The sequence below is a fragment of the Aspergillus steynii genome (assembly GCF_002849105.1).
Source record: "Aspergillus steynii IBT 23096 chromosome Unknown P170scaffold_1, whole genome shotgun sequence".
Taxonomy (NCBI): domain Eukaryota; kingdom Fungi; phylum Ascomycota; class Eurotiomycetes; order Eurotiales; family Aspergillaceae; genus Aspergillus; species Aspergillus steynii.
The window spans coordinates 1,355,591-1,378,828 of record NW_020194398.1 but is presented as its reverse complement, the minus strand read 5'-3'; the positions used below and the strand labels follow the sequence as shown (position 1 = coordinate 1,378,828).

At 51.5% G+C, this 23,238-nt stretch overlaps 11 protein-coding genes and 2 non-coding genes across 13 annotated transcripts; 6 read left to right on the top strand and 7 right to left on the bottom strand.

The window, feature by feature from the left end:
- Nucleotides 1-3: 3 nt before the first annotated feature.
- Nucleotides 4-802, bottom strand: P170DRAFT_347623 (uncharacterized protein; the record flags this gene model as incomplete). The annotated part of the gene is made up of 3 exons (XM_024843642.1): nucleotides 4-217; nucleotides 272-343; nucleotides 405-802. The coding sequence occupies 3 exons, from the start codon at nucleotides 800-802 to the stop codon at nucleotides 4-6; spliced, it is 684 nt and encodes a 227-aa protein (XP_024709385.1).
- A 1,104-nt stretch (nucleotides 803-1,906) lies between these two features.
- Nucleotides 1,907-3,857, bottom strand: P170DRAFT_460325 (Zn(II)2Cys6 transcription factor). The gene is made up of 3 exons (XM_024851931.1): nucleotides 3,693-3,857; nucleotides 3,283-3,642; nucleotides 1,907-3,238 (listed from the first exon to the last, which is right to left on the bottom strand). The coding sequence occupies exons 1-3, from the start codon at nucleotides 3,817-3,819 to the stop codon at nucleotides 1,929-1,931; spliced, it is 1,797 nt and encodes a 598-aa protein (XP_024709384.1). The 5' UTR covers nucleotides 3,820-3,857; the 3' UTR covers nucleotides 1,907-1,928.
- A 179-nt stretch (nucleotides 3,858-4,036) lies between these two features.
- On the bottom strand, nucleotides 4,037-5,167 carry P170DRAFT_397115 (FAD-dependent oxidoreductase; the record flags this gene model as incomplete). The annotated part of the gene is made up of 3 exons (XM_024846160.1): nucleotides 4,037-4,294; nucleotides 4,349-5,069; nucleotides 5,139-5,167. The coding sequence occupies 3 exons, from the start codon at nucleotides 5,165-5,167 to the stop codon at nucleotides 4,037-4,039; spliced, it is 1,008 nt and encodes a 335-aa protein (XP_024709383.1).
- Nucleotides 5,168-6,028: 861 nt separating this feature from the next.
- P170DRAFT_344044 (MFS general substrate transporter) lies at nucleotides 6,029-7,779 on the top strand (the record flags this gene model as incomplete). Its single annotated transcript, XM_024843439.1, has 6 exons — nucleotides 6,029-6,204; nucleotides 6,255-6,315; nucleotides 6,362-6,468; nucleotides 6,520-6,661; nucleotides 6,809-7,486; nucleotides 7,540-7,779. 6 exons carry the CDS (start codon nucleotides 6,029-6,031, stop codon nucleotides 7,777-7,779), a joined length of 1,404 nt encoding a protein of 467 aa, XP_024709382.1.
- A 1,075-nt stretch (nucleotides 7,780-8,854) lies between these two features.
- Nucleotides 8,855-10,417, top strand: P170DRAFT_344579 (uncharacterized protein; the record flags this gene model as incomplete). Its single annotated transcript, XM_024843472.1, has 6 exons — nucleotides 8,855-9,037; nucleotides 9,098-9,404; nucleotides 9,466-9,906; nucleotides 9,967-10,073; nucleotides 10,122-10,218; nucleotides 10,272-10,417. The coding sequence occupies 6 exons, from the start codon at nucleotides 8,855-8,857 to the stop codon at nucleotides 10,415-10,417; spliced, it is 1,281 nt and encodes a 426-aa protein (XP_024709381.1).
- Nucleotides 10,418-10,709: 292 nt separating this feature from the next.
- On the top strand, nucleotides 10,710-10,807 carry P170DRAFT_t30. Its single transcript has one exon. It is a non-coding gene; the product is annotated as a tRNA-Ser (tRNA).
- On the bottom strand, nucleotides 10,728-12,673 carry P170DRAFT_431754 (FAD/NAD(P)-binding domain-containing protein). Its single transcript, XM_024848112.1, has 9 exons — nucleotides 12,351-12,673; nucleotides 12,251-12,294; nucleotides 11,998-12,203; nucleotides 11,661-11,930; nucleotides 11,474-11,606; nucleotides 11,400-11,417; nucleotides 11,211-11,347; nucleotides 11,031-11,159; nucleotides 10,728-10,963 (listed from the first exon to the last, which is right to left on the bottom strand). Exons 1-9 carry the CDS (start codon nucleotides 12,608-12,610, stop codon nucleotides 10,886-10,888), a joined length of 1,275 nt encoding a protein of 424 aa, XP_024709380.1. The 5' UTR covers nucleotides 12,611-12,673; the 3' UTR covers nucleotides 10,728-10,885.
- Nucleotides 12,674-13,087: 414 nt separating this feature from the next.
- Nucleotides 13,088-14,184, bottom strand: P170DRAFT_431753 (isoflavone reductase family protein). Its single transcript, XM_024848111.1, has one exon. The coding sequence runs from the start codon at nucleotides 14,150-14,152 to the stop codon at nucleotides 13,199-13,201; it is 954 nt and encodes a 317-aa protein (XP_024709379.1). The 5' UTR covers nucleotides 14,153-14,184; the 3' UTR covers nucleotides 13,088-13,198.
- A 501-nt stretch (nucleotides 14,185-14,685) lies between these two features.
- Nucleotides 14,686-16,671, top strand: P170DRAFT_343532 (putative ganglioside induced differentiation associated protein; the record flags this gene model as incomplete). Its single annotated transcript, XM_024843409.1, has 2 exons — nucleotides 14,686-16,272; nucleotides 16,450-16,671. 2 exons carry the CDS (start codon nucleotides 14,686-14,688, stop codon nucleotides 16,669-16,671), a joined length of 1,809 nt encoding a protein of 602 aa, XP_024709378.1.
- P170DRAFT_t10 lies at nucleotides 16,359-16,430 on the bottom strand. Its single transcript has one exon. It is a non-coding gene; the product is annotated as a tRNA-Glu (tRNA).
- Nucleotides 16,672-16,926: 255 nt separating the features above from the next.
- P170DRAFT_397106 (uncharacterized protein) lies at nucleotides 16,927-18,921 on the top strand (the record flags this gene model as incomplete). The annotated part of the gene is made up of 1 exon (XM_024846159.1): nucleotides 16,927-18,921. The coding sequence occupies one exon, from the start codon at nucleotides 16,927-16,929 to the stop codon at nucleotides 18,919-18,921; it is 1,995 nt and encodes a 664-aa protein (XP_024709377.1).
- A 213-nt stretch (nucleotides 18,922-19,134) lies between these two features.
- On the bottom strand, nucleotides 19,135-19,939 carry P170DRAFT_460319 (acetyltransferase, GNAT family; the record flags this gene model as incomplete). Its single annotated transcript, XM_024851930.1, has 2 exons — nucleotides 19,135-19,448; nucleotides 19,507-19,939. The coding sequence occupies 2 exons, from the start codon at nucleotides 19,937-19,939 to the stop codon at nucleotides 19,135-19,137; spliced, it is 747 nt and encodes a 248-aa protein (XP_024709376.1).
- Nucleotides 19,940-20,932: 993 nt separating this feature from the next.
- Nucleotides 20,933-23,084, top strand: P170DRAFT_397099 (cation:proton antiporter). The gene is made up of 7 exons (XM_024846158.1): nucleotides 20,933-21,184; nucleotides 21,245-21,451; nucleotides 21,510-21,635; nucleotides 21,688-21,738; nucleotides 21,793-21,913; nucleotides 21,961-22,495; nucleotides 22,605-23,084. The coding sequence occupies exons 1-7, from the start codon at nucleotides 21,148-21,150 to the stop codon at nucleotides 23,022-23,024; spliced, it is 1,497 nt and encodes a 498-aa protein (XP_024709375.1). The 5' UTR covers nucleotides 20,933-21,147; the 3' UTR covers nucleotides 23,025-23,084.
- The last annotated feature ends 154 nt before the right edge of the window (nucleotides 23,085-23,238 follow it).

Below are 23,238 nucleotides of genomic sequence, written 5' to 3'. Positions count from 1 at the left end.
ACCTTAACCGGACATGGCGGGAACGTTGATGGTCTTGATGGCCCACACCTTTCCACCCTCGCTGGAGCTGAGGCCCTCGTAAGTGGCTCCGCCGGCGCTGGCGATGGTGTCGCCGAAGGTGGTGTCGGCAGAGGCGAGGGTGAGCTCGGTGTTGAGGTACTGCTGGGGGTTGATGGTGCCGGTGCATCCGTCGTTGCACTCGGTGCCGGTGCCGTATCTACTAATTGTTAGCAATAAACCCCTTCTCAATAGATCAATCGGAGAAGCTCACCCGGTCATGTAGGGACCAGACTTGTAGGAGAAAGAGGACAAAGCTTCACCGGTCTGCGCGTTGGTAACGGTCCTGGACAGCGTCTTATTAGCACACATTCTCTACCTCAATCAAACCGAGCGAAAAAACATACTGGACCCAAGTGTCCTGATCATCCTGCAACTCATACTCAATGCGAACCTGGTCGTCGCCCTTTACGACACCAGCATCGCCATCCAACTGACCAAAGCTGCCGAACAGACTGGCGCGTACGCACCACTCACCGCGGCTAGCACCGCACCAGTCGTTGCTCTCCCAGTCCTCAAGGGTGGTCTGGACCAGATCGCCAGTTCCGTTGCTCATTCCAGGCCACAGGAACAGGACGCCATTCTGGGTGGCCGGGGCAGCGCCAGGGATCAGGGTCGTGACGGCCTTTGTGATGGTCGACTTGGTCGGGCCGAGGGAGACGCTTCCGCCCCAAGTATCTTCACGCTTGACCTGGGTGGCGGCGAGGGCGAGGGTAGGGATGAGAGCGGCGGCGGCGAGCTTCATTTTGGCTGGTTTCTGACGAGTGGTTCGTTGGATTCCCAAGGAGAGAAAGGATAGACAGCCGATCCGGGGAGCTTTATATATACCACGGGACGGAGCAATGGCGTCGACTCCGTAACTTGTCGGCCAAGGACCGGCAACTCCAGTGCATGTTTCACCGTCAAACCATGCCTTGAATAATGCATGGCAAACGACAGCCCAGGTCTCCAGTCATTCAGCCCTATTAGCGTGTTAGTGGCTCCTGCAATTACCGGGACGCCCCGCTCGCCCCCATAGCCAGACCCAGTTTATCCGAGACGGACGGCGAATTATGCACGCATCGGGGGGAAGTGCCGTGACTAGTGCGGATGGAGGTGTTTGGGAATGAGACTGGCTCGCAACGGGTGTTTGGTCTGGAATTAGAGGGCTTGGGTTTGCTTGGTGGTTTGGATGGAAAAATCTTCCGTTGGGGTTCTGTTTCTTTCTGGTGAGCTTGAAGTCTTGAGGTTTCTACGCAATGTAGGTTCAAAATCATATTTCTGCAATGTTTTCGCGTGTTGTCAAATTAACCTAGATGTTTCAAGTCCGTTGGGATGTTCACTTGCCGTTTTGCGGAATTTTCACCCTGAGGTTCCATTATGCTTAGGTTCCTAGGGGTGCTCATTCAACGATATCAATGCACCGCTCTATGCTCCTTCGGTTCGAATAAGCTCCTTTCATAAACCCTCGATCCGGAAGGTCGGATACGATATTTTGCTCCGTAAATAGACATTAGACGTCTCGGTCCCACCTGCCAATAGTCTAATCTGGCGGCTCGAGGACCTTGTTTGAGTTAATATTTCTCAAACACCCGGCCCACGTCCATGTCAAATCAGCCCATTCCCATGACACGGAGGATCCTCCGTTGCATACTGCAAGGTCTCGACTGAGGAGTCACCTGGATAGGAGATATGATTGATGGAAAGAGTACATTAATACTCCTGTCGAGTCGAATAGGCTATATGGGTAACTTGAGGTGTTGCACTATTGGATAGCCGTTTCTATGCTGTGTCAGGGGTCGCTTTAGTAGGTCTCTCAAGATAAAAGAGGAATCCCTCATACAATTGCAACGGCGCATATTGGTATATTATTTCTCGCGGCAATGATATCCTCAAGCCCAATCAAACGTGTACCCCAACGACCGCATTACGACCTCCCATTCGAAACACTCATCTTTATCGGCTTCGTCATCATTCCCAGCAGATGCGCAGAAACAACCGCCCTTAGCACAGACACCAATCCTACCCCTGTCACCCCTAAGATCCCTCTGCTTCCACACCCCCTCGATCACCTCCCTTATGAACGGTAGTGCATTATTATACACTGTCGCTGCGATCCGCTCGAACTGCTGCAAATTCCTCAAACCCACAGCTCGATCCTCATCGCTCTGTGCATGACATGCAGCGATGAAATATGGCCACAGGAACACCGACCGACCAGATTTTCCGGGCGGGGGAATAGGCACGCCGGCGTTCATGAGGCTAAGGATAATACTGACACTCTCTTTGACAGTTGGGTTATTTTCAAGAGAGTAACTTGTGTCGAGATACTGAAGAAGGATTAGTGCAGCGTGGCGGAACGCTTCGGCCGTGCGATTGACAGTCGGTATTGGAGGGGGATAAGTGGTGATCGGATTAGAGAGAGTAGTGATTGAGACAGGCGATGAAGTTTGAATCGACGCGTGGAATTGAACAAGGTGAACCAAGCGAGTCTGCGTTTCCTGTTTCCAGGCGCGCGAGGATGCGCATTCCCCGGCATCATTGTGGTTTCTGCGTTGACGGATGCGGTGACAGGTTTCTAGGATTATGCCCAGCAACTCGGTCGAGCAATTCGTGTAATTGTCGATTTCCTGGGGCGGTCGCGCGATCTTCTTCAGCCAGTACGTTCCCCCTCGAAACAGGACTTCTGCATCGTCGGGGTTGAGGAGAGTGGTGTACGCCAGTACACTATGTGAGGCCAGGAATCCAGCTAAGAATGTTACCACTCCTCCAAGTTCGGCACTTGGTCCCGCGACAGGCAGTTCGAGGATGCGTCGCGCACCGTCTAGATGAGCGCGCCATGCAGGAGCAAATCGTGGACGATATGCGATATCGTTGGAGAACTCGGAATGGCATAACATCAGCACAATTGCTAGCATCTCGGTTTTCGACAACGAGGTGTGTGTTAAGCTAGAAGACTTTCTGCCCTGCTCCTTGCTACTGGCAGAAGCGATCGTTCGATACAGCGATTGCAAAGTGGCGCTTTGGTAATGCAGCGCGGTGACTTCGAATCTGTTGTCGTAGTGCTTCAACTGGTTTGCTGAGAGAGCGAGCACCGATCGCAGCACGAGTGGCGATACTAAGGAAATAGGGATTATCACTTGTCGGTAGCGGTTCTTGTCACCGTCTACGAGTCGGCATTCAGGACACATTTGGTTTGCATCTACGATGTTAGCTTAGTTTAATCGAAGATGACTGGGGTCCTACAGAAGTCAAATATTGGCATCTCCGTGGCAGAGAGATCGAGTCGGGGATAATTGATCGACGCTGGGATGCGACATGCTCCACTCCAGTCGGGCTCTGTTCGTAAGAGAAGGCTGTCGCTGCAGGATGCTACTTTCTTGCTGGCTCTAGACACTCCTGGGCCTTGACAGAGCTCGAAATCAGACCATGTCGTATTGAGAAACAAGGTCTCTGCTTGAGATGCTGCATATCTGCCACTGAACGTGCCATCAGATTCAGGGTGCTCAGCTTTCACAGGTGTCTTCTGATCGGGCCATGTCAGCTTCAGTCCGTAGAAACATGGTCGTTGTGCATCACGACAGCGTTTGCAGCTGGGTCTAGACTCTATCCACTGGTTTAGTTAGTGTTGACACCAAGTCAACGGCGTTACGCACCGTCGCATTTGACCTTCCGTTGTCGGCAGCAGAGACAACCGGAGCGAGTCCGAGTTGACTTCAACCGGCCATAAAAGGGCTTGCAGCGTTGGGGGGAATCACGATTATGGATTGCTGAGACAGACATCTTGATATCTGATAAATAACGACAGAGAGAAAGACCGCTCGGTCGCGAGGCAAAGCAGGAAGTGTTGACGTTGACTCGATCGGCGTCTCCGCACGTCTTTCCCGTTGCAGTTAGTCGGCCCTACTTTCTCCGGTTGGGCCGATAATAGCTTCATTATCTCGAAATCAATATCTCAGTATTTCAATTTATTCCTTTCATATTACTAACACAGTATCCCCTAGAGTCTAGCCACAGGCGACTCATACTCGTCCACCAACCGGGCAACCTCCTTGGCAACCCCGAAGCTGAAAACATAACCACCTCCTGCAACCCCATACGCGTGAACAACCTTCTGTCCATTGACAATCTCCTTCTCCACTCGGACACCTCCCTCACGCTGAGGCCGAATGCCAACAATGTCTCGCACGATGGTGTAGTCTTTGGGATCTGGGGAAGGGAAATCCTCGGGCAGACTTTCGTGGACTCGTCGAATGATCTGCGTGCATTAGTTTCCAGAAATACCTTATCAGGGAAAGTAAGGAGAACCTACATCAGCTCTTATATCCGAATCCACCTGCGTTTCCGTGCTTCCAAACTGCTTGATTCCTCCAAGGACAGTGGTTCCATCCCCTCGCGCAAACGCATAAGTATAATTATCCCCATTGCGCACGAACAGTTTATCAAACTTCGACTTCACCAGCACTGTCTGCCCTCGCACCTCCTGAACCCTGGTATCCTTAACATCTTCTAACCTCAGCGGTCCAATCCCCGCCGCATTGATCAGAATATCATGACCCATTCCTCTCAGATCGTCCAGCGAACGGACCGTCACACGCTGGAACTTCACCCCCGTCGCCTCCAGTTTCGCCCGCAGCCACGGAAGAAAGACCATTGGCGTGAGCACCACTGTCCGATACTTGAATCCGACCGTAGTGCCCGGAAGTCGCTCGTTCTCCGGAATGACTCGAAACTCTGGCACCTTGTCGCGAATCCAGATCTGGTCCAGGGTCTTTGAGTCGCGGTACTCGGTCATCTCGATGCGTCGGACGCCGGACTCGGGGTCGGAGAGGGCGAGTTTCCACCACACGCCTAACGCGTTCAGCTGGAATTGCTGCTCGCGCGGAGTTGACCCGTCCATGCCGGCCCAGATGGCGCCGGCCCAGGGACTGGCCCATTCTTGGGAGTGTGGCTCGTCTCCGGGGAGGTTGCGGGCGACGATGGTGATGTCGTGGTGGCGAGGGAGTTGGCTGGCGATGGCCATTCCGGTGATGCTGGTTAACAGTGTTAGCTTGGTGGATAGGGCTTGGGTATGAAGGTGTTTGATGGGTCAAGAGACTCACCCGGCGCCTAGGATCGTGATCTTGGTCATGTTGACTGTTAGGCTTTGGGTAACCGTGATGAAAGATCAGATATCTCCCTTATTCTAGGCAGCTTATATAGTTGGTCTTTAATTGTCTTCCGTAATCATACCACTCGCAATACAACACCAAATCTATCTATTCAGGTCCATTCCTCTCCACCGGCAACTGCAAGCGACCGGTATCGGTGATCCTCTCTATCCAGACTCCCCACACAGCGAACGAACCAGCTACAGGTGTCCCGTCCTCATTCGCTAAACAAATCAAAAACAATCCCTACATTCCACAGGGTCCAACCCCTCCTTTTCCTGACAGAGAATCTTATCAGTGCTTATCTCGCTTCCGACATCCCTCGACGGCCGTTGGTCTTCTTTAGCGTCTACGATGGATCCCTCGCCGAGGCTGTCCCCCAATTACGGGCTTGATTCGGTTCAGAACCCGGCTTAGCCCAGAGATACTGCGTGCGGGGTGCATGTTAAGTCCGCTGATCCTTTGGATTTCTGATTTCCTGTTGACATTGCGGCGACAAAGGGACCGGGCCGGTGGTTATGATTGTGAGCGGTCCGGTCGAGATCCTGGGTATGTGGAAGCGAGATACACGATGTCATTTTGTGTTGGTTTGGTTTGTGGCTGCGACAAGGTTTGAGATAGAATCGCGAAGGAACGCATCTAGGACGCGACAATTAACTGGACATTGGGTTTATCTGCGGTTTCGCCGACTGGGCCAGCGGCGATATAACTTCGAAACCTCGCCGTTGGAACCGAATTTGGCGTGAGAAGACTTCACAGTACAATCCATCAGTTGAGCTTGTTTTCTATTCATATTTGGACTCTTATCGTGAAATTGATCATCTGTGACCGTTGACATCAATATGGGAGTACCTATTGAGTCTGACGACAAGAAACCTACGCAAAATCCTCAAGCACTCGACGGAGCCGATGATACGATCTCTACCGGTGTGGTCGTTTCGCCAGAATATGACGAGTATCTACGTTTGAGTGAAACCTTCAAGGGCGAGCGGCTGCAGAAACTTGTGCGAAAGCTCGAGTAAGGATCTCATGGTATTTCTGTGATGGATAGAAGCTGACAAGAACCAGTCTGCGCATTTTACCTCAGTTGATTTTCATATACTTACTTTCCTATGTGGATCGGAGCAATGTACGTCCTCGCCAGCCCTGATCAATCGGCAAAACTGACAACTCAGGTCGGAAATGCCAAACTATTCGGCGCTGAGGAAGATATGAAGCTGAGCAGCCAGCAGTGGAACACCGGGTTGAGTGTGTTTTTCGTGACCTATGCACTAGGTGGAACGTAAGTAATACACGCCGACAAGGTGATCACCGCTAACTATTCGACATCTAGACCCTCCAACATCATTCTCAAACGAGTCGGGCCCAAGATCTGGCTCCCGGTCATACTAACTCTCGTCGGACTGATACTGGTCTGCTCCGGCCTTCAAAGCAACTACGCAGGGTGGATATCCTTCCGCATCATCCTCGGCCTTGTCGAAGCCGGCATGTTTCCCGGCTGCAGCTACGCCCTGACAGCATGGTACTCTCCACAAGAAATTCACTCGCGCATGTCCATCTTCTACTCCGGCGCCTCTCTCGCCGGTGCGTTCTCCTCCCTGCTCGCCTACGGCATCGGCCAGCTAGACTACACGTGGGGGTATCGCGGCTGGCGCTTCATCTACGTAATCGAAGGCACATTCACATTCTGCATCGGGCTCGCATCCTTCTTCTTCATCTACCCGTCGCCCGCACACGTCGGGGGGTGGCTCAGCCCTGAAGAGCGCCAATTCCTGCTCCTCCGACACCGCTACTCCGCGGGTGGCGAGACCGGCGTGGCCGAGAAAGAAGGCTTCTCGATGCGCTACGCCACGCAGTCGTTCCGCTCGTTCCACGTCTACGCCATCACCGCCATGGAACTGACGCTGTGCGTCGTCGTCTACGGCATCTCCTTCATCCTGCCCACTATCATTGCGAACTTGGGGTACTCGGCCGCGCGCGCCCAGGCGTTGACCGCGCCCCCGTATGTCTTTGCCTGCGTGGTGACTGTGATGTTCGGGTACGCGTCCGACCGGTTCCAGCAGCGAATGATCTTCGTCGTGTTGCCGAATTTAATGGCCGCGGTGGGGTGTGCGATTATCATGGCGAGTGTAAGGTATCCGCATGTCGAGGGCGTTACGATGTTCGGGTGCTTTCTCATGGCCGGGGGACTGTATCCGATTCCGCCGGCCGTGACGGCTTGGATTTCGATCAATACGGCAGGGTCGATGAAGAGGTCGGTTAGTATGGCGTTGATGATTTCGATAGGGCAGTTGGGTGGGGTAAGTTCTTTGTCTCTTTTTTGTGGTCTGTGGGTGTTTGCTGATGAGAGTAGATTATGGGGTCGAATATCTTCATCGCCAATGAGGCACCGCGGTATCCAGTTGGGTTTGGGATCTGTCTTGCACTTTTGGTGGTGTTTGGGATTTTGTGGCCGGTTGTCTACTACTTTATTCTGAAGGGGATTAATGCTCGACGCGCTGCGATTCCGATCGAGGAGATTCAGGCCAAGTATACGGAGGAACAACTGGCGGAGATGGGCGACGAAAGTCCGATGTTCAGGTATGCGACTTAGCCTGTTTTATTTTGGGGCAGAAATAGTCAGTCATGTAGGAGTAGCTCATATGGTAGCACAAGAGTTAAAGGTATGTCTTATAGACTGAAATATGGTATAAAAATGAGTCGACTTGGTAGTCTCGAATAGGCAGTATCGGCGGTATGAAGCTCTCACGGGCCTATTCCATGGATTTTCCAGGATAAGATCCATTTTCGAATGTGAAGAATTCAATTGAATGTGAGTTTAATCCATCCCACCATGATGTAGCCGAGTTCCTCTGCCTTCCTTATAGTCAAGGTCTACCTCGGTCGGGGAGAAATACCGCGTCGGCCGATTTCGGGCAGTTCAACCCGAGCAACGCGGGGTCTGATTTCTACTTTTATCGGGCAACCATCGCCGATTCTCACCCTCGATCTCATCCAGACCCTTTGCATCACGAGAGTTGAATTGGCCTGCTGCTTTTACATCTGGGAAACATGCCAAGGTTGAACTTCGAGCCCTGGTAAGCATTAGCTGCAATACATCGGACTTGCGGTTGGTTCTTCGCTCACGATTTACATCTACATAATAGCCAGAATTGCCGGAGTACGTCACTTTCACCAGTCTAGGAATATGCATACTTACATTGAATTGAGGGCAACATCTAAAGTGTAGGCACCAATATTTCCAAGTTACTCCCAATTAATCGGCCAGCTCACAGCCATCTGTAGGCGATGGGTCCAAACCTATTTGTTCACGATGTAAAGAACGAGGCGAAACATGCAGGCCGAACCAGGTCGTCCAGTACCGTTCGTATCGTTTGAAGTTTGCCCATGATCAGCCGTGGCCGAGCATTTTGGCATCTCGTTAGTTTCCTACGGTGGTGGATTCATTCGGTTGTTGACCTCAAGCAGGATTGCGTTTTATTGACGAGACACCGGACCTGGCATACTATTATGACCATGAGCCGGAATCCATCTATACTGGCTCATCTCCTGGACAAGAAAATACAGATTCATGGGATCAAGCTCAATTTAAGCCGATCGACGATCATACAGATGGCAATGAGCAGGCTAGCGATGAACCCCCCCAAACCCAGCAAACTGAGCCAGTCATGCTAGATTCTGCATCTAATGGGAAACCTTCCAGTCCACAGTCTTCGAGTTCTCATGCATCATCTCCAATCTCACAAACCAAATCGAACCAACCAGTAGATTTACCTCAATCTTTCTGGTCCGACAAAGAAGCTCAAGATGCCTGCTTAATGCGGTATTTTGTGGAGGAGCTCGCGCCATGGGTATTTCCATACTTCCATACCACCTCACCAAATCCCTGAAATAAAGCTCATCATTGACAGTTCGATACTTGCGACGCTGCCAAAAACTTTGCCCTAATAGCCCCCCAAAGAGCCAAGTCGTGCCCGCCACTCCTCTACGCCATTTTCTCCGCGTCCGCCCGACATCTCAGCCGACGACAGATTATCAACGGGAACGAGATTCTCTTCGCGGGAAAAAAGCTCCCATCACTAGGTGAAGAACGAGCCCTCGAATATCAAAGCCTGTGTATCTCACACCTCATGTCCCTCTCTGGCGACACGACAGAAGTGCAAGATGAAAATCTCCTCGCTGCCGCTGTAATTCTCCGCTTCTACGAGGAATATGACGGTATGTTTGCCGTGTTCAACATCTTATCGTATTCGATCACAATTGCTAATCTAGTTTGCAGCCCCCCTTGTCGGCATCGACGACGAGACCTACCTGCGCGGCACACAAGTCTTTCTAGACGCCCAATCCACAGCGGCCATGCAAAGTGGTGGTCTTCGGCGCGCCGCATTCTGGGTCGCTTTTCGGCAGGAATGGCACAGGGCGTTCATCAAGCAGCGCGGGTTTCGATTCAACTCTCACTGCTGTGCTTCGTCGGCGTACAGATCGCTCGAACCCGTCGATGATAATACGTGGACCAATCGTATGGTCCTGCATTGTACGGATGTAGTTGACTACTGCTACGGAGAAGACTCTAGCCTCGCGCGATACGACGAGCTCTGGGACTATATTCTGCGATGGCAGTCGCTGGTTCCCTCGACGTTTAATCCGCTCTATTCGAGAGAACCGGATCCGGGTGGGACGGAGGTCTTTCCGGAGATATGGTATTTGGATGATTGCATTGGTGTGTGTTTTATTCTCATGTTTTTTAAAGACCGAGTGGATGAAGGTATTGATTCATCAGTCACTGCGACCCAGCATCTCCTCTTAGCTCGCATATGTCTCGTCGCCTATGATCCGCGCACTCCTCGTATGGGTCCAGGTCGAAAGGACGCCGTCGCCAAGGGAGAGGTACGATAATTGATTGACTGCTCCTTGCGGGTCCTGCTAACTGTCTAGGCGGAAATTAAACGGAATCTATTTGAACTTTGCGGCATCGCTCGGTCGAATAAGACAGCTCCCGCGTTGGTCATGGCCTGTATGGGTGTGACGATGTGTTAGTCCAACTTACACCCAGATTAAAATGAAGATGGCTAATGATCGAGATAGGTGGCGATATCGTAACCAGTCGTGTGGAGCAGGAGGCGCTATTCGATATATTAGTCAAGTTAGAAGAGGTCCATGCCTTATCTTCGAGCAGGGCACAGATGCAATTGAAAGAGGCTTGGGGTTGGGATGGAGTCATGCCTACTTAAGTAGCTCTTCAACTGAGGCTATTCTATATATAATGATGAACATTGACCGAACAATAGCCTATGAAATCTGTTAAACCGCTCTGGCTCGCCAGATCGCTAGAAAGGGCTAGTACATACTAGATGAGGATGCTAGCACCGGATAAGGTGAATACTCGTTCCACATTCACTTTGAACAGATACGAATTTTAACACAAATAAATGCTTTCGCTATCGACAACAATGATGAGTTGGTTGGTACAAAAATAAAGACTTTGCTCATGATGTCAAAAGTTGAGCCCTTTCGATATGAACAGTCAGTGTGGCCGAGTGGTTAAGGCGATAGACTAGAATGGATCTCATCTATCTCATCTATTGGGTTCGCCCGCACAGGTTCGAGTCCTGTCGCTGACGATTCTTTTTTGTTTTTTCTTTTTGCCCCTTCAATCACATCTATGATCTATCCATCCCCAACGCTCTAATTTCTAATATCTACAACCTCGAAGACGACTCCTGCTTCTCGCGCCGAGCATCCTCTTCCTCGTAAGCCCTCTTCCAGACCTCTTTCACCTACACCTCGACATTAGCTCACACATTCTCAATACACCCCGCTCTAATCCAGAGGAAAGTCACTCACATCATAATGATACAGCCACCCATACTGATCCGCCCACTTGCTTTCAACACTGATAGTCACTGCGTCGTCGAACGTGGCGGCGCTGCGAATCGCCGCGTTCGACTGCGCGAATTTGTTCAAGATGATATACTGCGTATGTCAGTTTCTCACCGGATTGGGTTGAGTGTTAAAGTGCCATACCATCGCTTCGTAATGTGGCGATCTCACGCGATCGTATATCTCGAGGGCATCGCGTATCGGGTACCCTCTTTCGTAGGCCCATTTGACGGCTTGGGTGAGGACGTAGACGTCTTCGAGGGCGAAGCCAGCTCCGGCGCCTGGGTTTGTTAGATTTTCTGTTTTGTAGAAAGGAAAGAAGGGGGTGGTTACCGAAGGCTCCTGATAAAGCTATATTGCCGAATTAATTGTTGTGGCTCATATTATGGGCAAAGGGGTAAACTCACGGTGCGATGCATCCCCAACCAAGGCAATGCCATTGCCAGATACAACCTTCGCCAAGCGAGGACCGGCAAAGAGAGCGAATTTCTTGACCTTTTTTACCTTGCCCAGTACCTCCTTCAGGACCGGTGAAAATTCCTAGCTCATCGTCATTAAAACCAGAACTGTAGACGTGACAATAAGTAGACTCACCTCATATCGATCCCGAATATCATCAATATTGGCATCCTGGCCCCAGCTCACGGTGTTCTCGTCTTCCGGTAGATCGGTCCTTGCTGTGACTTCGTAGATATTGTTGTTCAGATTACACGTGTACACCCATCTCGTCGGACCATGCCAGAAGGTCACGGCGTCATGGAAGCCCTTGATGCTGAGGATCTCCTGGGTGTTCACGAGTCCTCGGTACGCTGTTGTTCCGGTGTAGCTGATGCGATGGTCTGGGAAGGCATGTTTCCGGACGACCTTTTAATTCTCAGCTGGTATATTACTTGGCAGAAAGGGGTTTGAATCAACTTTGGGATATACGAACAGATCGAACGCCATCAGCGCCGACAACGAGATCTACCTCGTCGGCATGTCCGTCCTCAAAGGATAGCGACAGTCTTCCGGACGGTAATTCAGTCACCTTGGCGAGTCGACTTGCCAGGCGTAATCTCGATTGATCAACCGCTTTCAGCAGAGCCTGCTGCAGGATGGATCGTAAAGCCCGAGCGTGTTTATACCGCGGAGGTGTGCCTATTCTCGTTAACGACCGACATTACGCACGGAATGGGGATCTCAACCTTCCTGTTCGTTTGATATTAGAAGCTCCCCTGTCCGGCCATTTCTAGGAATTTCAATCAGCTTTTGCACTCCCGATCCAAGGGGCTCGAGAACGCATACCGATGCTGCACAGAATGCCCATCCGGCGACCGGTAGATATTATTCGGGTCGATGTTATCATACACGCCGAGCGCCTCCAGCATGCGCCATGTATTTCGCTGGATACTGATTCCCGCGCCAACCTCCCGCAATTCTTTCGCTTGCTCGTAGACCTGAAGATCGACAAAGGGCAATTTTTGGAATTCAATGGCAGCGCCTAGACCGGCTGGTCCGGCGCCGATCACGGCGACTCGCAATTTGGAGGGTTGATCACTTGGCATGATTCAGAATGTCACAATGAAATATGAATGTTTTCTTTATTGGGATAATGTTATGGGCGCCGGGCTTAAATCTCTCTTAGGTGCTGTCAGCGAGTGTTGACAAGCTGCCACTATGAATGGCGTGATTCGCGCGTCTTACAGCTCATCCCTTGCATGTCGGAATCTATTCCGTCTCAGCTGCAGGAGTAGGCGCTGCTCCAATCATGATTTGACGATAGTGCAAGCTTTGCTTTTTTGGTCAATTTGCTTCATATTAATGGTCGTTCTTTGGTGATAGTGCTGGGTTCACTGTTAATAAGCCATACATCACGGCATTGTGCTTGCGATGTCAACATAGTGGGGTGAGGGGATTGAACATTAAACAGCAAGACTAGATATTAATTGCGTTTTTATTTGATTTGGTCTTTTCCGCTTCTTGTTCTGTGCTGTTCGTTCATCGCCTAAGGATCATAGGTCTCATATTGTATGACCGTTTATTGGCTATGCAGACATGTTGCCTCACATTATTCCTCCAAGACAACAACTTCTCCTAACATCAATGCAACAGCTTACAATCCATATTCCCAATCTACATTGAACATTAATTCATTACTTCGGAGGCCAAGCGAAATCCTTCCACGGCCTCCCACCCGTTTCCTTTGCCAAATCGCCCAACGACTTCCACTCCCACAGCTTCTCTCCCGGATTGACCAACTCATTCGCATTCCCCAGTCCCTTAGAAGTATGATTGATGCGACCCTCCCCCATCAAAAACCGCAAATACGCCGCAGGATCCCACGACGCCTCCGCAGTCGTCTCGTCCTTATACCTCTGCAGCTCAACCTCCGTAACCTCCACGCTCCCCGCTCCTCCATCTTTCATAATCTCTGCAATCTCCGCAACAGACCGCGTATCACCCGCCAGATGAACCACCTCGGGCACCCTCTCCGTCGGCAACGCGCACAACGCCGCCACCGCCCTGCCTACATCACCCAGCGAAGTGAACGACACCAGCTCCCCCGATGACCCCACACTCTCATACTTCCCATTTTGCGTATCAAACCCAAACCACGGCCCGATACTATCCTCCAGAAACAGCCCACAAAAGACCCGACACACCTTCACGCGCGGAACCAACTCCCTCGCCAGCGCCAGATGCCTCTTCTTCTGATCCCACTCCAGATGCGCAAAGTCATGCACGTAGTGGTCGACGCCGAACTCGGAGGGGAAGTAAACCTGGACGTCGGTGTGTGGGAGCGCGTGGAGCAGCTTCTCTTTGAAGGAGTGGCCTGACGGTCCGACGGCGTTTACGAGGATGTGCACGCCCTGCAGGGCGGAAGCGAGGTCGTTGACATTCTCGTTGTATTTGCGGATGGCGAAGTGGGTGGTGGGATTGGAGTCGAGGAATTGGGCGGGCATGGCGCCCTGGCGAGAGAGGAGGATTACTTCGGAGAAGTTGGAGCGGAGGGGCGTGGATAGGAAGGCCGATGCGATGTGTTGGCCCAGGTGGCCGGTGGCGCCGGCGATGGCGATTACCGGGCGCTGGGATAGGATTGGTGTCATGTTTATGGGGGTTAGGATATGTTCGTTTTGATTTTTAGAGGGATTACTGCTCTACACGAGGATTATCCTGGTTTAATAGTTGATGGTTAATGGACTATGCTGTATCGATGATGTCACCAGACAGGGGAAACAAACAGTGCAAACTCAGGGGATGGTGAAATGTGCGGTTTTATTGGTTCTCATCCAGTTTGCATCAGCTTGCAAACAGGGGAAACGCTGCAAACTGTCAGCGGGGCTGTTTGCATCCCTCTCTACGGCTGCTGATTGGCTGGTTCCTGGGCTTATCGTGGTGATGCTCAACTATGAAACATCGTGGCTTTTGACAGACCACATTTCCTTCGCTTGCATTTGATCCTATTTTTTTTTCTTCTATTTTGTTTTGTTTAAATACATTCAGCTTCCTGCTCATCTCATCTCTGAGAGTTTGAGTGAGCTTCTCTCTTAGCAAGTCGTGTTGCCTACTACAATATTTTTGCAAGCATTTGAGCAACACCTTTGGCAAGTCCACTCTCTTCTCAGACTCAATAAGAACCATGAGACTAGAAAACGAAGACATATCATGGAAGCTCTCCAGAGTCCTTTTACATCTCATACAAGAAAACAACACCCATCCCCATCCCTCAGGCCATCGTTGCGCGCACCACAACAACCCAGAATGGGCCTTGGAAATGGAAACATGGTCTCAACTAGAAACCATGCGCCAGCTTCTATGTCAGCGTCCTCCAGACCCTGTCCTCCCCGATGAGATCCTCGCCGACATCGACGCCGTCATAAAGAACTACAACGGCCACAACCTCCTGACTTCTTCGACATCAATCGCCCCCAACGCGATCATCAAACCGACCTCCAAAGACAGTCACAAATCCATCAACCTCTCAGTCTGGAAAGGCGACATCACAGCCCTCACAGACGTCACGGCGATCGTCAACGCAGCTAATTCCCAGCTTCTAGGCTGTTTTCTTCCGGACCACCGCTGCATCGATAATATCATCCACGCAGCAGCGGGTCCACGTCTCCGGGATGCCTGTCACGCCATCATGCTCAATCAGGACCACCTGGAGCCCGTAGGCTCCGTCAAGGTAACGCCGGGGTTTGATCTGCCAGCATCCTATGTTCTTCACACGGTTGGTCCGCAGCTGAAGGGACGGCAGAAGCCCACCGCTCTGCACGAGAAACAGCTCGCGAACTGCTACACTTCATGCTTAGACGGCGCAGAAGCTCTCCCGCCACTTCCCGACGGCCGCAAAGTCGTGGTCTTCTGCTGCATCTCGACGGGGCTGTTCGCGTTTCCTTCTGATGTAGCGGCTAGAATTGCCCTGCAGACCGTGGTAGAGTGGTGCTTCGCCCATCCAACCACCACGGTAACGGATATTATCTTCGACACGTTCCTCGAGAAGGACTGGGTGCTGTATAGAGAGAACATGCGCTCCCTACACCAGACTTCGGGTATCACTGTCTCGGAGATGAACCCGCCAACCAAATTGCTCGATCCAGTCCTCACCCCGGCGGTCATGCAGGCCCGCGAATGGCTTCGCAACGCAGACTACCTGATCATCACAGCAGGCGCGGGTCTCTCGGCCGCTATTGGATTGGATTACACCTCTCGGGATCTATTCGAGCGCCACTTCCCTGCGTTCCAAGCCCTAGGACTAAACCGGCTCTACGACGTGTTCGGGTTCCAGGGGTGGAAAGACGAGCGGCAGAAATGGGGATACTACTTCCTCCACCTGAACATGGTCCGAAACTGGCCTTCCTCCGCACTGTACACACGACTTCTCAAACTCGCCGAGCGCTTCGGGTCGCAGTCCTTCGTGCGCACGTCCAACGCAGACGGGCTCTTCGTAGCAAACGGGTTCTCCGCGGACCGAGTCTCCACGCCGCAAGGACAGTATCGATTCCTGCAGTGTCTGGCGAAATGTCGACCCGATGCGGTGTTTCTGTCGGAGCCGTTCGTGGACGCAGCGTTACCGTTCATCGATCCTATCACTCAATGCTTAACGGAAGAGTCGAAGATCCCGCGATGCATGCACTGCAGTGGAGAACTGACCCTGTGCGTACGGGGAGGGAAATACTTCAACGCGCGACCGTTCCGGGAGCAAGAAAAGAAATACGAAGAGTTTGTCTCCGACGCATCTGACGCCCTCGACTTCCACTATGGCACTAGCACGCAGGAGCAGGCGCAAAAAGAAAAACAAAAAAGGAATGATTCCGATGCGGGGAATCGAACCCCGAGCTGCCGTGTGAGAGACGGCGATGTTAACCATTACACCACATCGGATGTGATTGTTGAAAGGGAGCCGCTGGGAGTGGTTCTTGAACTGGGCGTTGGGCTGAACACGCCGGGAGTCTTGCGCTGGCCGAATGAAGAGCTGCTGGAGAAGTCGACGAGTCGGAGTTTTCGCCTGATTCGTGCCGGGATTGGGGCTTCTGCTTGTGCGCCGTGGGATTTGGAGGAGCAGGGCTTGGCAGTTGGCTTGGCGGGCGATTTGAATGCGGTGGTTCATGCTTTATTAGGGTGATATATTTTTTATTTATTTTCGATGTATATTTCTACTTGTACCCGCTGACTATGTATGTTCTTGTTCTCTAAACTTTGTCATACCAACACTTTTATTTTATTTTATTATTCTTCTTGATTTCTAAATAAACGTAAGCACTGACTTTCATCAAAACTACGCAAGGCGCCAAAGCATGTCTTTCTGCCTAGCGGTGTGCGAATATAACTGCGCCTAGCTGACCCATACCGCCATTATGCTTCGAATGACATTCCCATCATGAGCCACAGTGACTGTGATCCTCTACGCCCTGACAAACTCTCTTCATCTCAAGTCTCCATACACTCTCTGTCGACATGGCGCGCGTTGCTCTCTTCTGCTCAGTCTTCAACCCACTTGCCGCACTGCTGCGGCAATATCAAATCTCTCCTCAGCCAGACCCCGTCAATCCCGGAATCTGCTCAAGTGATCGAGGAGCTTGGGAACGGTTCGCTGTTTATCCAGGGTTATTCCACCTGGTCTGTCTCGGCGATAAACGAACAGCCAAACCCGCATTGTGAGTTACCTCCGATCAAGCAGACGTTGCCGCGGAAGATTTATATCGGAGAGTCTTGCCCGGGTACTTGCGATTTGTCCAATAGCTATTTCCCCGAATGGCCAGGTCTTCAGCCTCTATCAAACACGACTGGCAACTACATGGCCGTATTCCTGCTTGGCTGGTCATACGTTCTCTCTGCACGGTTGATAGAAGTTCGCCGAAGGACTGCAAAAGACAAGGTTGTCTATACCGATAATATGGCACCGTCAAGCCACGATGTTATTGGTGGGGAGTATTTCGACTTGGACATTGGATGTGATTGCATATCTGCAGTGAGATGGTGGGCTGCAATTCTGGCAGGTGGACGGGGCTGGCAGGCTGCTTTCGAGAGAGAACATGGAACGTACTTCTCACCATGGGAGTTTCATCTAACCGACAGTTCTTTCAGGATACGTCATGATACAAACATGTCATCCTCCTCTTCCAACCTCGAACCTCCGTCTTCAGCAGAAGCGCAAGAGTATCTTTTCAAAATGGCCCGACGGCATAATGCTTTCGATCAATTGATTTGCGCCGTAGCTGGTGCTATGACATTGCCAACACACAATAGATTCGGCGCCTCCGTTACTCTGCCGAAGCCTATCATCGGGTCTGGCTCGCGCCAGGACACAGAAGTGCTCTATTCCGACCAAATTCCGACACCCGCGGAAATCCCCCATTACATGGCCTTCTCGGGTACATCAGGTCTACTCGCCTCCTGCTTATTTGGAAGCTTCTGGGAGCCCGGTATACCCTGCAACTTAACAAGTGAATGGCTCAACCCTGCGATGAAAGAACTCACTTCGACTCTTTTCCAATCGAAACAGGCCGTTCCTATCATCTGGGCCATGTCTAAACGACGACCGAACGTGGCTTCCCTGTGGCTAGGTGCCACAATCACTGGTCTTCTGCCCCGAATATTAAAGGTCTCTCAGACCTTCTTACCAACAAGTCACCTAGAAGCAGTAGCGTGGACAGGATCCCCTCAATCCTTCATGGACCCTTCCAACCATCGCTCTATTAAAACCCGAAGAAAAGGCAGTGCAGTCATGATATCGCGGGGGGACGAATTTCGTCTCTTATACCTAACGGATACCCTATCGGACGTGCATGGAAACCCGCCGATTTGCCCTTATCCTCCATTCGGGGAAGTAGATCTCCAACAAACTTCACTCCAAGTCAGACTGCATTTCTCTTGCAACCATAGGCTGGTCTATCGTTCTTGGGAATGGCAGTGCCGAAATGGACAATCGCTAAGCGATTTTGGAATGCCGATCGATTCACGGCCCCCCAGAACAGCGTCCAAGCTCAGCTTGTTGCCATCGATCTGGACACTTAGGACCATCGTGACTAAGATATTATTGTCCGTTTGCGCCTGGATGCAAATCGCCCTTTCAATCGCTGCTTCCATGCCATGGTCAAGCTTCCGACCGTCAAAACAAGAGAATTTCAATGACCGGCTTTCTGCGCTGGCTACGCGGAACTTGTTCTCATGGACTTTTTTCACACAAGGGATACGGACGGAGGAAAGATCACTCTTCAAACACGAATGGCTGGAGATGCTGGTCACTAGGGATACTGGTGCGGATTGTAGTCAATTCAGCTCGTCTGGGGTTGAAGATGAAGCGAAACACCTAGACTTCGAGGATATTAGAAGGTGGCAGGAGAATGTCTCTGCAGAAACAGTATCGGGCTGAGAGGATCAATTCGGTCAATGAGAAATGTCCGATCTAGCTGCACTGAACTCTCAGTTATTCATGTGTTGTTAAGTTGATTTATTTTCGCTTCAGGGGTAGAATTTCACCTATGGAATAATAATAAGTTGTCTTCTCTACCTACAAACACCTTGTATCAGTTTTTCTTAACTACATCTTCTGCGCCAGGAAAAGAAATGAGAAAAGAAAGAAAATCTACGCAAACATCTTTTTTCTATTCGGAACACCCCTCCCCCTGGGCTTTCTGATCATGCACGTAAACCGCATTTTATCTTCCTCGAACCCTTGTCGCCCCGTGAACTCATCCACGGTGTATTCGATCACATTTTGATTCGGATCTTTCGACATATCCTTGAACCCCTTCCTTTGGTATACCGGATACCCAGGATCCGAGGACTCCAGATAACAATCCAAACCGAGCTGATCGGCCTGATCGCATCCCCACTGCGTAATGAGCGAGCCCGCACCCTGGCGCTCATGCCGCGGATGCGTGAGAAGCAATTCAAACACTATCCATCATCAACCACCCACCCACCAGGACACCAGAACAAAAGACCAGGAACTTACAACAGTGCTCCCTCCCCCCCTCACCGAAGAAAAACTTCCTCTTATCAAACAACTTCCCCATAATGCAGCGATACCCAGCCCCGTTCAGCCCGAACGGGATCTGCATCGACTTATCGGTTCGGATGGACGACCGCCACGCCTGCAGCCCCTGGTCGCCGCGGTAGATGTGCCACTTGCCCAGCGCAACCATGTTGCCGGACCGGCTGTCCACGGCCTGCAGGTAGTGCAGGGTCGGGTCGGTGTTGAGTTCCTCGGCGATGCGCCGCGCCATGTTCACGCTGTATGGCGACGAGATGAAGTCTTCGAAGGTGATGTCGCGGTTCGGTACTTCGCCTGTGGTGCGCCCGAATCCCGTCGGCGCCATCACGGAGAACATGATGTTCATGACGCGCGGGATGTCGGCTTTCGTGATGTGTTTTACGAGGAGGGACATCTTGAAGGAGGTCTAGTCTAGTCGGGGTGAAGGGAATGCTGGGTTGGGGGATTGTGTATAGGGGGTTGGTGGTGTTGGGATGGGGTGTCTATTTATCGATCGTCGATCGTCGATATTGCTAACTGCTTGTGGGAAATGCTTGGGGTATCGATTCTAGATTGTACATGTATTTGAGTTGCAGTATCTGTTAAACTTGATTTAGTTGTCGCGCAATTCTGGAAAATTAGCCAATGGCGCCCGGGGGTGGCTGCGATGGACCACAGGTTGCTTCACGCGAATTGATGAGGGGATCGAGGAAATATGACAATGGAAGTTCAAAATTCTTGGTCGGAAGTCTGATCCAAGACTTCTCTATGGACCGCGAAACTTTCCCTTGACGATGTGGCAAAGTCAGATGCAAATGGGGGCGTTTGCTGTATCGTGCGTGTCAGGAAGCAGTAACAAGGCTAGATACGTCCACGGTACGCACTGAAAAATAGCTGGGAATGGGAAGAGATGTTTTGAATATCTGATATTTAATTAGGGACTGTGGTAGGTGTACCTTTTTGTTGAGTCCTCAACGGCCATTTTCCTGCTGGGATGTGCTCTGCTTGAACCCTTTGGGCCAGAGCCAAAGTTAAAAGCAAGGTGAAGTTTGTCACCTATCATATGCAAGACAATTGTCGGTTGACAGGTGGAGAATTGCTCTCCTGGAAACTTCTAAATGGTGGTCAGCCATAAACCTATTAGAAGTGGCGACGGGAACAAAGAAAAGGAAAAGTTAACAATGCCAATTGACGTTCAATTCCAAGAACTATGTTTCGGTTTAACAAATGCTAAAATCTACCACTGACAGAAGTCGAAGAGAGACGCTCATAACATCCATCCGCCCCCAACCTGTTAGATGATCAGCTATCATACCCCGGACTGACGCCAGAATCCGCCATGACAAGGCCGAAACAAGCAACACCTCAGCAGAACTCACAAGCCTCTTGCAAGGATCTTCGCGCATCCTTGCACTAGAATTCAATTCCTGGTTCTCGCATTCAATTCCTGGGCTCTTGAATCCGTTGATCCACTTTCTCGTGTTGGCCCACAGCATGAAGTCACGCTGCTTGGCTGACATCACCAGTCGTGCACGTGACGGTGCCAGCGATGCGACAAAATTTGTGCCTGAGATAATCCCAACAGAAGACACTACCTGATCCTCTGGGAGCAATTGCGACGTCATGGCCGGTGGCTTTTTACCCTACCACGAGCCGGGAAGTACGTATCGCCCTTTGCGTCCCCTGCCCGGGCGCTACTACTAACACGCGCTGTACTCAGTTGTGGAGATTCTGGTCATTGTGTCCTTTTTCTTCTTCCTCTCGCTGGCGGAATGGGTGTCAGCTAAGGTCATTCGAGCGGGTATTATTGGCCAGATCGCGGTAGGTATTATATATGGCGTTCCGTTGGCGAATATCCTGCAGGAAAAGTGGCAGGAGACTTTCCTGGCGTTGGGATATGTGGGGTTGATCTTGATTATTTTTGAAGGTAGCATCCTTTCTCCTTGTAATATAACTGGCTTGGACTTTGTGCTGATGAGGTATAGGCGGTCTTGGTGCGCGACTCGATCTGCTGAAGAAGAATTTCGTGCTGAGCATGTTGGGCGCTGCGACGGGCGTATGCTTCCCTATTGGATTGTCATATCTCCTGCTATACCTGGGATATGGATATGGTATGGATGCCCAAAGCTGAATCCACTCGGACTGATTGCTGAATGAGAATAGGAGCCGTTGAGACGTTCATTATCGGCGCTGCTCTGTCGGCCACATCCCTCGGTACGCACACCATCCATACCACGAATCCTCACACCCACCGGCTAACTCAACCAGGAACAACATTCGCCGTGATCTCCTCCGCCTCCAAAACTGTCGATCTATCACAAACACGCGTCGGATCCATCCTCGTCAGCGCGGCCGTCATCGACGACGTCGTCGGCCTCGTCCTCTCCAGGTTCACCACCCAATCCCCTCAAATCCAACCAATCTAACACAAACCAGCATCATCGGCGACCTCAGCGACCTCTCCTCCCCCAACCCTCCCAACCTCGGCTGGCTCATCGGCCGCCCCATCGTCGCCTCCTTCGGCATGGCCGTCGTCACCCCCCTCGTCACCAAATACCTCTTCGCCCCCCTCTTCCGCAAACACATCGAATACCACTTCGCGCAATTCGACCACATCTCCAACATCATCCTCATGACCCTCGTTCTGTCCGCCTTCATAGCCATCGCCGCATACACCGGCACGTCTATTCTCTTCGGCGCCTTCCTCGCCGGTACCTTCCTCACCTACATCCCGAGCAAACGGCCCGAGGGGCCATTTGTCGTGATGAGTCGCGAGGAGGGGGAGAGGGAAGCGGATAAGAGTCCGACGTTTGTGCATACCTTCGAGGCTTATCTGCTCGGCGTGCAGGAGTATCTCATGGCGCCGTTGTTTTTCGCAAGTGTCGGGTTTGCGATTCCGTTTGTGGAGTTGTGGACGGGGAAGAGGATCTGGAGGGGGGTTTGTTTTACGTTGCTGATGGTTTTTGCGAAGGTAGGTCTAATTCTTTCGTTCTTCTCTTCTTTTCCTTTTTTTGGGGGGGAGGGGGGTTGGAAGGGAGTGGGAATGGGAGGTATCATGGCTAACGGAGTATGCAATATAGTTCGTCGTGGGCATCTGGATCCCACTATGGAAATCCCTAACCCACCTCTTCTCTCGCTCTCGGAAAAAAGACCCGAAAGCAACCAAAGAAACTCAATCTCGTCGCCCTGAACAAAGCACCCCGTCTAAGTCAGCAGCAACAACTTATCTCTCCGCCGCCCTGCTGGGCTCAGCGATGGTTGCGCGCGGCGAAATTGGCCTTCTGATAATCGAGATCGGGTACAACGAGACGGCGTATGTGTCGCAAGAGGGCTTTATCACGGGGGTGTGGGCGATTCTGCTAAACACGATTATCGGGCCCGTGGCGGTGGGACTGCTGGTGAAGTTCTACGGGAAAAGGATTGGGGAGGGGGAGTGGGGGCTGCAGGAACAGGGGGATGTAAGTCAGGCCGAGAGGACAAGGGGCATGGGGGATGTATGACAGGTGGATCAAAAGGAATATCCTAGTAGAGTCAGATACATGTGAATGTGATACATGAACAAATGCCTGCAACCGAGGCAGGGATGTTGTGTTTGCAACGCCAGCTTCAGTCCAGCCATGACATCAGAGCCGTACGTCTTAAAAATAGCAGAAATCACGGAGTCTGACCACCCCGGCCAGGTATAAAGATGATCATCTCTGAGGAGGCCCGGGG